Source organism: Metschnikowia bicuspidata, assembly GCF_001664035.1.
Source record: "Metschnikowia bicuspidata var. bicuspidata NRRL YB-4993 chromosome Unknown METBIscaffold_10, whole genome shotgun sequence".
In the NCBI taxonomy this organism is placed as follows: domain Eukaryota; kingdom Fungi; phylum Ascomycota; class Pichiomycetes; order Serinales; family Metschnikowiaceae; genus Metschnikowia; species Metschnikowia bicuspidata.
This window is the reverse complement of record NW_017387740.1, coordinates 69,798-80,148: the sequence shown is the minus strand read 5'-3', so window position 1 is coordinate 80,148 and position 10,351 is coordinate 69,798. Positions and strand designations below refer to the sequence as shown.

General features: G+C 43.3%; 6 protein-coding genes across 6 annotated transcripts; 3 read left to right on the top strand and 3 right to left on the bottom strand.

Moving 5' to 3' along the window:
* The first annotated feature begins 812 nt into the window (after nucleotides 1-812).
* On the top strand, nucleotides 813-2,395 carry METBIDRAFT_33847 (Zn(2+) transporter). The gene has a single exon (XM_018856407.1). The coding sequence runs from the start codon at nucleotides 986-988 to the stop codon at nucleotides 2,168-2,170; it is 1,185 nt and encodes a 394-aa protein (XP_018709314.1). The 5' UTR covers nucleotides 813-985; the 3' UTR covers nucleotides 2,171-2,395.
* A 317-nt stretch (nucleotides 2,396-2,712) lies between these two features.
* OPI1 (transcriptional regulator) lies at nucleotides 2,713-3,906 on the bottom strand (the record flags this gene model as incomplete). The annotated part of the gene is made up of 1 exon (XM_018859189.1): nucleotides 2,713-3,906. The coding sequence occupies one exon, from the start codon at nucleotides 3,904-3,906 to the stop codon at nucleotides 2,713-2,715; it is 1,194 nt and encodes a 397-aa protein (XP_018709313.1).
* A 309-nt stretch (nucleotides 3,907-4,215) lies between these two features.
* Nucleotides 4,216-6,445, bottom strand: METBIDRAFT_33845 (uncharacterized protein). Its single transcript, XM_018856406.1, has one exon. It carries the CDS (start codon nucleotides 6,089-6,091, stop codon nucleotides 4,688-4,690), a length of 1,404 nt encoding a protein of 467 aa, XP_018709312.1. The 5' UTR covers nucleotides 6,092-6,445; the 3' UTR covers nucleotides 4,216-4,687.
* Nucleotides 6,446-7,580: 1,135 nt separating this feature from the next.
* On the top strand, nucleotides 7,581-8,264 carry IFU5 (WW domain-containing protein IFU5; the record flags this gene model as incomplete). Its single annotated transcript, XM_018859188.1, has 1 exon — nucleotides 7,581-8,264. One exon carries the CDS (start codon nucleotides 7,581-7,583, stop codon nucleotides 8,262-8,264), a length of 684 nt encoding a protein of 227 aa, XP_018709311.1.
* Nucleotides 8,265-8,795: 531 nt separating this feature from the next.
* Nucleotides 8,796-9,200, top strand: MCI4 (Mci4p; the record flags this gene model as incomplete). The annotated part of the gene is made up of 1 exon (XM_018859187.1): nucleotides 8,796-9,200. The coding sequence occupies one exon, from the start codon at nucleotides 8,796-8,798 to the stop codon at nucleotides 9,198-9,200; it is 405 nt and encodes a 134-aa protein (XP_018709310.1).
* A 145-nt stretch (nucleotides 9,201-9,345) lies between these two features.
* Nucleotides 9,346-10,321, bottom strand: SEC4 (Rab family GTPase). Its single transcript, XM_018854389.1, has one exon. It carries the CDS (start codon nucleotides 10,103-10,105, stop codon nucleotides 9,491-9,493), a length of 615 nt encoding a protein of 204 aa, XP_018709309.1. The 5' UTR covers nucleotides 10,106-10,321; the 3' UTR covers nucleotides 9,346-9,490.
* Between the last annotated feature and the right edge of the window lie 30 nt (nucleotides 10,322-10,351).

The window sequence follows — 10,351 nt, the reverse complement described above, 5'->3', positions numbered from 1 at the left end:
TTTTTTTTTTTTTTTTGTCTTTTTTTTTTTTCATAAATAGTACTTTAATTAATAAGAGTTATTGTGTATTCCAGTGAGCGACACCCTCATTCATCCTCTATTCATCGAAATTAGTTGGGAATGTTGGACGTTGAGGTAATTAATGGGTTTGGTCGTTCACCAACTAGAAGAGCAGAAATCTTTTTTCATAGTGTGGAAGGGAGCATCACGTTATCATTGCAATCCGAGTCAGACAAGGGATTTGAGCACATTCCATGCCAGATAACAATTGTATCTTGTAGTAATGACAACAAAGGCGAAACCGTATATTTCCCCGGGAGCCTGCAGGAACCAGCAGGATGGAAGTCACGCTGCATAACCACTGTATGGATTCAAATACGATTCATTGTCGAATGTGCTACGTTAATTGAAGTCGTGGATTAAACTAAAATTTCACCGGTAAATAGATAAAAGAATTGGGGGATTGTGAAAAAAAAATGTCTGTAGGAGAATAAGGTTCAAAAAAACTGAGTCGAGTCGGAATTTTTGCATCAGCTATTATAAAATCAAAGTAAAGTTCTTTCCATAAAATCAACATTTTGTCGCTTATTCTCTAATTCCAACTGTTCAAAAAGCTATGACATACAGTGATTATACAGAATGAAATTTGGCTGAATATATCGGATGTCTTCATTAATTCGAGGAAATGTTACATTTCAAATCAAAAATTTATTTATTCACATCAATATAACTCGCGCAGTCAAGATAAAGAAATTGTTGTCTGCAGAGACGATGAAGCTGGTTTGGCGAGAGAAATAAATTTTTGACATGTCTGCGGATTTTCTGATCTTAACAGGGATTTTTTTGTGATTCTTTCCTGAACGATCACCACTTTAATCTGTTTAACCAGATTTAGTGTTTACGTCATATTGTATAGACGGAGGTGATCGAAGAAGAGATAATTGCTTCCCCTTTCTTGAGTCTTGTGTTTTTACCAAACGTCACGATGAAAGCCAAGGAGATCAGAATCATCACCCTCTTGGTGGTTGATATTTTCTTCTTCCTTTTGGAAGCTATCGTTGGGTACACTGTTCACTCATTGGCTTTAATTGCCGATTCCTTCCATATGTTGAATGATATCATTTCTCTTTTCATTGCGTTATGGGCCGTGAAAGTGAAAAATTCAAAGCCTGCCGATGGGAAATACACTTACGGATGGCAAAGAGCTGAAATTATTGGTGCTTTGGTGAACGCTGTGTTCTTATTGGCCCTTTGCTTTACGATTGTGATCGAGGCCATTCAACGTTTCTTTGCTCCACCTGAAATATCTAATCCTCAACTTATCTTGATGGTGGGATTCTTTGGCTTGTTGAGTAATGGGTTGGGCCTCGTATTGTTCCACGAACATGGACATTCTCATGGACACTCACATGGGAGTGGTTCAAGTAATCAATCTCATAGTCACAGCCATGCTTCTGGCTCTTCAGACGTACATGATGAGGAATCAAACATCAGATCTGGTTCATACACTGAAAACAATCGATCAAGTACAGATATATCTGAGTACTTGCCCGACACTGTTGTCGCTCGACATGATGAGAGAAGCAATCTTCTCTCTGGTAACAAGAAAGACGTACCGAGGAAAAAGCTGAAGTCCATGAACATGGAGGGCGTCTTTTTACATGTTCTTGGTGATGCATTGGGAAATGTGGGTGTTATAATCACTGCAATCTTTATTTGGAAAACGGACTACTCTTGGAGGTTTTACAGTGATCCTGTTGTTTCTCTTTTCATTACTTTGATTATATTCTCGTCTGCGTTGCCTTTGTGCAGAAAGTCTTGTAAGATTTTGTTACAGGCTACTCCACAGAATTTGGACTCGAATGTGATCGTTGAGGAGATCACTCTTTTGCCTTCCATTAAGGCTATACACGACTTCCATGTATGGAATTTAGATGAAGACTTCCTCGTGGCATCATTGCATATCGAACTCAATGAGCAACCAGAATCTAATATTCATGACTCCAAAGGGGACGGGAAAATAGACAAGAATGCCTTTGTTGAAACTGTTGCCCAAGTGAGAGAGATTCTTTTTAGGTCGGGAATCAGCAGTGTGACTATCCAGCCTGAGTTCGGAAATAAGCGTGTCAACTCGGTTTACGGAGTGAACAAAACTCCTTCATGCAAATAACTGTAATTGCTTTTATATGCTCTTGTCGTAGTTTCGTTGAACAGTCAGGATATTTTAATGGAGACAAAAACATAGACAGGAAATCTCGGATACATCTTTTGGGTACATTAAATATTACGTGAAGAAAAAGAGTCATTTTCCGAAGTGCCTGTGTAAACAGGTTGCATTGTTGAAAGATATAGATTTTGGTATATGTATATGAATGTGACTAACGCTGATCTTTGCACCAAGAACAAGAGAATAACCCCTTGCTAGATGCTAAAAATCCGAAGACTTTATCAGAATATGGCGCCCGATCTGACAATGACTTGCTTCATATTACATGCTGATTTATCCGAATAAATTTGGTCGTTTTCTTACAAAGGTGAGGAAAATACAAAGGACTGCATCAATTTGTGAAATGAAACAGTAATCTCATTATGAACTTGAATGGATCATTTTGTAATTGCAGTTATGTCATGCCCCAAACCTTGAAATTAGTATATGAAATTGATAATTGTACCTCAAATAATTTATAAATGAATCTGAACCAAAAAATATTATTATGCTGAGTCATTTTGAGAATAAAGAGAATGAAAGCTCTCCTCAGACTTCAACCTCACAACGCCAGGTCGATCAATCTTAGTCAGTTCACTTGGCGCAGGACTTTCGCTGACAAGTGAATCAATCGACATGTCATCTGTAGATCTATCAACCCAGTGCTCGGCCTTTTCCAATTGCTCATTGAATACAGTAGTGAGGCGCCCGATCATGTCTAGCGATTCTCTGGCGAAGGAGATAGCTTGATGAGGAGCTTTCTGAGCACCAGGAACAGTCTGTGATACTTGCTTAGGTAGACTCAAAATGATCTCACGAATGGTTTTTTTCAATTTAACGTCATCATTCGGGCCGCCGTTCGTGTCATCGCCAACATTCAAGGAACTCGGTCTAAAGTTGGAGATTACATGCACTATTTTCTTGACAGTGGCAACAATCTCATTGTTCGTCTCTAGAGCTTTCTCCGGGCTGTTTGTAGAAATTGGAGTGAGTTCTTCAGGAGAAAGGCCAGGTGTTTGTGACTCATTTGTGAGCTGGCAGACAGGAGTGGGAGACTCGCTTTTGACGGTCTTCAGTGCCTCCGTCTCTTTCATTTTCTCTTGGAGGTCAACAACCTTGGAACTGATATTCTCATTGGCAAGTTTTAAGATGTGCAAACAGAACTTGATGCGCTTCTTTATTTCATGCTTCTCGTGTTTTTTGTTGATCCTTCTCTTTTTCTTGATGCGTGCTCGCTCTTCAAGCTTCGCCTGGTGTTTGTTGTTTAAATTGACCTCGATCTTACTAAAAACCGGCATGGCGGCCTTTTCTACAATTCCAGCAGCGTAGTTGAATGTGGCATAGTTTTTCTTGGATGTTTCATAATACTTCACAGCGTTCGTGACCAAGGGAAGCTTCGAAATCGTGTTCACTCTCTTCACAATCGGATGTATTTGTGTGCCAGCCTCTGTAACTGGGGTCGAGGAAGAAGGTGAAGCTGTTTGCAGGGCTAAAGTACAATGCGTTTCATGAAATGAGGGTGGCGGAGTTGCAGAGTTCGTGAGACGAGTCAACGCCTCAGCAGCAGACACTAGATCCTCATCTCTTGGCTCTTGTTGCGAGCCAGAATTCCAAGAAGGAGATACGATATCTGCATATCTTGGCGGTTCGGCGTTTGATGTTTCTGATAGTTTTCTTTTGATCTGTTTGGGATGGGGCATGGCGAATTTGAAGACTTGATTTAGCGATGAGTTGGGCGCCTGTTTGAATATGGTTGGCACAAATTGATGTTGATGTTGCTGTTTCTGAATATTTGAGGGAATACTAAGTAGACCAGTCTTAGCAAAGGTAGATTTTATTTTTTTCCTGAGTTATGACATCCAAAGGACTTGACTTATAGAGAGAAGTGTGGTTTTTGGGTCAATTTAGATATCTCGCGGTCATGTGAAAGTGAAACCCGCGACCATCCATTGCGCGCTGATCACATGGGAACCAAAATCTATGAACATAACTTTAATTATTGAGTGGGAATAGCTCGCTTGATTAAGCCGCTATTTCGAAGAGATATTTCAGGTTGTTTTTGTGGGATGTGTATTCATTTGCTTTTTTCTTTTTCGATGTCCCATCTCTATTGGCGCATTTTTCGTTATTAAAGCCTCTGTGGCAGTTCAGTTTAGCCAGTCATCTTCATTATGCCGAAATACAAGGAGCTTTCACAAGGACTTGATCAGAACCACCAACTCCACTTTATCATGTACCCCAACAAAAGTGTTTGAGTAACCTGCACTCAGATATATCTGACACGCCCAATCCTTCAAACTGACGGGTTTTTGTGTTTACACACTCTCTTGCGAACCCGGGCAAAAAATGAGATTGAAAACTCCTGAAGAAAACAGTGGCTCCAAGTTGGGCTAGTAAGACGTCATGAGTTGACCTCGATTTTTAATTCCGGGTTTCTTGCTTAGTCGCAGATCCTAACTACTAGGCCAAAATTCGCATGTGCTATGAGCCCGGGGCCTCAGTATCATTATGGGTCACGAATCGCGTGCCATGCGTCTCCAGTCTCGTTCGCCATATCCAGCCCTTATTAGCAACAAAAACACGACGCATTCTTTGATTATCCGAGTCTACTCGGGAGAGTTGACGATAGCTGTGTTTCTCTAAGGAACCTGGTATTTTGTGCATCATTTTTGCTTTGACATATGCCCTCATCTTTGCTCGGCCTGCTTCAGTCGAGATGTTGAAAGAAGGTCTTCCGTATGCTCCAGGGAGTATATTCTTGTCAAGCAGGTTAGACAGAGAGCCTGTCTGTATTCTATTCTCGAACTCTTTGGGACTGGAAGGGGGAAGCGAGACAAGAAATTCAATATCATCCGCCGAAGTAGATTCGTGTGGACCAAGGAGAAGTTTTTGGCGGTGACTGCTTCTAGTGGAATCAGATAATTCGCCGTCAGACAGAAACGCTTTATTCAGATTTAGTTTCCCAGACGTATTTGTAGCGAGTGATTGCGAGCATGTGACTTCAAATCTCCCCTCACTGCAGCGGTCATCTTCGTCCAGATGGCCACACATAGTATGGGTCTCGGTGTCGCTTGCGTCGCGTGCACATTCAGAAGTAGCGGGTATTGAATTAGATTGCTCTCTACATCCTCTCACGACGCGGGGGCATGCATTATGTGGTTTTTTGACCACACGAAGTAAACCTTTCTTCTCGGTACAGGCCTCATGTCTTGTACACAGGGTTGTCTGTACGTTGTTATGCCATTTTGCACCCATATTCTCACCTGGAGGAACCATTTTTGGGCTTGCCTCGTAAACATTTTCCAGCGAATTTGCTGCTCCATCTAAGGAATCACTTGTCAGAAGAACTTTAAGAAAGGGGCTGAACACCGCAAGAAAAGACTTCCAGAACGATGTTGACACCTCATAACTCGCGTGGAAAGCTTCCCGTATTTTCAAGATCGCGCGTTCAGGTACATTGAACACCAAGTATACTAGAAGCAATGTCTTCAAGAATGTGAGCCACAGATCAACAGATGCTACCTCTCGGACACTTGATTTTGCCGAGCAGCACCCTGATCGAGATTCTATGAAGTCTGCTGCATGGAAACACTTTTGTACATTGAGCATGAATTGTAGATCGTGTAGATGTTGACTCTCTGTTTCATGGAGGCATACTTCCACAAGCTGGTACGCTAAGTTTGAGAAACTCGATTTCGCCAGTGCTAGTATTGCAGGACCAAATTTTTTCCAGCACATTTGGGCCGCTTGTGTGTCTGAGCAAACTACCAAGTTGCGGAACTGAGTGGAAGTTTCAAGCAGAAACTCTTTGACAGGTGAATGATACACTAACCAGAGCAAGGCGACAACCGAAAGGATGATGGAAAATGAGATGATTTTGAACATGATTGGACCGAGCTGCAAATGAAATCCGGGAAATGATGTTGGAGTTAAACCCTTCTGTTTTAAGACCTTGGAAGGGACAATCAGAACTAGTGTGACCTAAAGAAAAGCACATGTAAGCTTATTTTCACAAAAGAGAACACAGAACTCATAATGCGCATTATGCGAAAGAGAAAGAAATACAGAAGAAGATCGTGGCGCAGGCTCTAGGTATTAGAAAAAAGAAGAAGGAGAAAATTGCTTATTCATTACTTGAGCTTGAATTTTGATACCATGGGGTATATTCTACCTAGGTGTAAGATGAATCATAAAAGTGCATCGTTTTTGAAGGGGAAGTGTCTTGTAGATAATGGAGCGGGTTTACTTGAGACTTCGCAGTTCCATGCGTACTTTCCAGCTCCCATGAGCTGGAAAGATACAAGTTCAGATGAAAGAGCGGAGGTATTAATTTTCTTAATGGAGAAAATATATTTTATTATCAGTAAAGCGATGAAAACATCACATGCGGCTAATTTTCTCCTTTTTAATCATGGGCACAATTTTGTCCCCAAATCCCGCAAAAAGAGGCTTGATTCTTATGTGTATTGACAAACGTTGACCGTCCCCAACTGATCCGAGTATTGGCCTTATGAAACATCCGAGAACTTGTAATGAAAACAATGCTCGTCTTTAGAGCAAGTGTACATTGGATTTGTACCAAAGTACTGCGCAATTCTTCCCCAAGAATTGGGGCAATCTTCTTGTTTCTTTATGAAGTAATCTTTAGAAACGTGTCAGATATCGCGTGTGAGGTGTGTGTCTTCCAATCAAATACTTCTGACCAAGGCTTCTTTTCAGTCACATTAGCTCACACAATATTTGTGAGGCGGTTGATGCGAATGAGCCTGATGATGTGTCCTTCTGATATCAATGCCTGTTTTGGAATCAAGCAAAAAAGAACTATTTTAAGTAAGAATTGTGCCCGAAGTATAAATCATTCAATCAGCACAAGAGAGACGAATATATGCCAAAGAACACAAAAGGTTCGAATATTGAAGCGTGATGAGTTGACGAGTGTGTAACATGTTCCATAACCAGAGACTAGCGAGAAAGCTTTCTAATTGTCTCGGTCAGCAGAGAAGGAATCTAAGGTAGAGATCAAGTTATACAAAAAAAAAAAAACCGAAACAGGCTGGTTTCTGGCCTCGACCCCGCATATATATGCCCTGAGAGCTTCTTCCCTCAGCATCCACCAAAAGTTTCCCGACATGATTTGCACGATATAAACCACAGAAGAAAGATTTTTTAGTGAACGAACAATTGACCGAGTTCCTCCATATTCTACTGATGGCGCCACGCTTTGCGTTTCGAAGTCCCGCGAATGAAGAGGCTTGTGAAAAGCGGAGCCCCACTCAGCCACCGCACCTGCACGCGCACTCTCGAATCATGACGTCGCCACCAATTATGGTGTTTCTTCTTTACCCTAACAGATAACACGACAAGTATCAAAAGCATGGCATTGGACCCGAAAAACGATCCGCTGAAAGAGCCAGTGACGCCCCCGGGATGGAGAGCGAAATTCGACGATAAATATAACACTTGGTTCTATGTGAACTTGGACACGAAGAAATCCCAGTGGGAGGCGCCCGCAGGAAGCCGTTTTCCAGCAGACGACATCGACAAAATCGAACCCCCGGCTTATAGTCCTTCCCAGGGAAAAAGCGCCGCCACGGATCAAAGAAATGCCAGCCAAAATATGAGTGGGAGCCAATATCAAGCGTCTGCGCAGGACACCAGTCGTCAGCAAGGCTACGGCGGCTACTCACAACAGCAACCCAATTATGGGGGGTATCCCCAACAGGGCTATGGTGGATATCCTGCGCAGGGTGGCTACATGCAACCGGGCTATGGCGGGTATCCCCAACCAGGCTACGGACAATACCCACAGCCTTATCCACAACAGTACCCACCACAAGCACGCCAGCAGAAAAACAGCCGTTTCGGAGGAGGATCAGGCATGGCCATGGGCGCGGGAGCAGGTCTTTTGGGTGGTTTGCTCATAAGCGATGCTATCCACGACGGACAGATGGATGCTTACGAACAAGGTTACGACAATGGCTACGAGAATGGCGACAACGGTGGGGGCGATTTTGGGGGCGGCGATTTTGGGGGCGGAGACTTCGGAGGCGGTGACTAATGAATGAGCCTGCACTGTTTTTCCAGGGGCCCAAGTCCTGAACACTTGTAGTATGCCTACAGATATTAGAGGTGCACGCTGTATTAAGGCGTGATGTGCGAATATATCAAATGAACACACAAGAGCCGATAGAATGGGCGATGTTGCTTTTAGGCGCTTGAGAGACATCCCGCCTCATTTTCCACAGTTTAAGACCCAAGGCGGGTCTGAATTGAGAAGATCGTCCGCCCTGCCTTCGCGTTCGGCCATAGATGTCCACCATGGTGCCGGCATTTTGGCCGCAGATCAGATTTTTAGGTACGTTCATTGAAGAATAGAAGTTTATGCATTGTCCGGCAACAACTGCTTTTCTACATTGGTCACAATACCCCGGGTATCACCCACACAAAGCTTGCAAATCTCGGTCGAATGCCTTTGTTAGGGCGCCCACGCACCCGTGCATCCCAGCCAACCAAGTGCAAGAGAAATCTTGAATACGCACTCCAGTGTTGAAGAAGACATCTTTACAAAACACTTCCAGACCTTGCCAGAATGAGATTCACTAGAGCGTTGAGACAGGTTCAAGAGGTGCTTGTCAAGCCTGCCTCTGGATACCCCATCGGGTTGACAGGCTACTACCAACACCCTAACCCAAGACCGGCATTGATTTCCTTGTACAACCTGACCTTGCAAGTGTTGGAGAAGAAGTTCCCCAAGGAATCTGTGTACAGACAATCTGTCGAACAGATGACGAAAAACAGATTGCAGATCGTCGAGAACAACGAGATTTCCGAGCAGATCGAGAACCAAATCGGAGGTGGTTTGATTGAGGAAATCGTGGTGCAAGCACACGACGAGTTGACCTTGGCCAATGAACTCGGTCTGTTGAAAGCCTGGGAGGAGTTGGAACACAAACCTTTGGACGACCAGTGGGTTTACTTCGGAAAGAAAATGTAAGCTGCTCGCCACTTATCGGTGAATTCGGGCGAGAAAACGAGTAATGGAGGTATATACATTCTGATAGTATTGCATTGACAGAGGCAAGGATGCCTACCCTGTATAACAAATTTACATGAAACGAAGCAAAGTTTTGTAATAACTACACGATAAAAACCTTCACCAGCTGTCTGCACACGCGTCTCAAAGCCAAATAGAACAAAGAATTAGGTATTATGTGGTCACACTAAAAGAGAAAATAGTTCGCAAGGCAGATATATCGCCAGGGCATTTCCAAGGACTCACACAATTTAACAGCAAGTGCTTGAGAAAGCACCATTGCCCTTGGAAACATCAACACCCCCAGCACTCTGTTGAGGCTCGGCGTCCACGTGTTTTTCCTGGATGATACCTGCCAACTCGTAGAAGATGGAATCCACGTTGTCGTTGGTCTTAGCAGAGGCTTCCAAAAAGGGGATATTCAACTTGGACGCCAACAGCTGTCCTTGTTCACGCGAAACTTGCCTACTCTCTTCGTCATCACACTTGTTGCCGACCAAGAAAATCTGGGCGTCTTCATTCGCGTGTTGAGTCACGGTTTCAAACCAGTTCTCAACGTTTTCAAACGTGCGGCCATCAGTAACATCGTATATCAAAACAATGCCCATGGCACCCCTATAATAAGCCGTGGTGATGGTTCTGAATCTTTCTTGGCCAGCAGTGTCCCAGACCTGCAACTTGATTTTCTTGCCCTTACTTTCGATCGTTCTGATTTTAAAGTCGATCCCAATTGTCGTGATGAAAGAAGGATTAAATTTGTCCTCGACGAAACGCAACAACAAGCACGATTTTCCAACTCCGGAATCTCCAACAAGGAGCAACTTCATTATCATGTCGTACGACCTAGATGGGGCTTTGCCGCTCATTTTCTGGTTATTGAACTGAAACTGATTTGAGTCACGTAACTGTGTAGGAGAGACAGACGCAGATGTATATGAAGCAAAATCCACAATATGATCCACAGTTTGCTTTCACTTAATTGCGCGAGAGATTGTAACTAGATGGGGGCAAGCGTGGAGTTGACATTCCAATCTTAGAAAAGGAGACGGCATGCTTGTTAGTGGTGCACGAAGGACGTGACCGCCACATAAATTACTGCACACGGGCGTTTC

Bases quoted from the DNA above. Each gene is read 5' to 3' on its own strand.
- METBIDRAFT_33845 (XM_018856406.1), bottom strand. From the start codon at position 6,091: ATGTTCAAAATCATCTCATTTTCCATCATCCTTTCGGTTGTCGCCTTG.
- SEC4 (XM_018854389.1), bottom strand. From the start codon at position 10,105: ATGAGCGGCAAAGCCCCATCTAGGTCGTACGACATGATAATGAAGTTG.
- METBIDRAFT_33847 (XM_018856407.1), top strand. From the start codon at position 986: ATGAAAGCCAAGGAGATCAGAATCATCACCCTCTTGGTGGTTGATATT.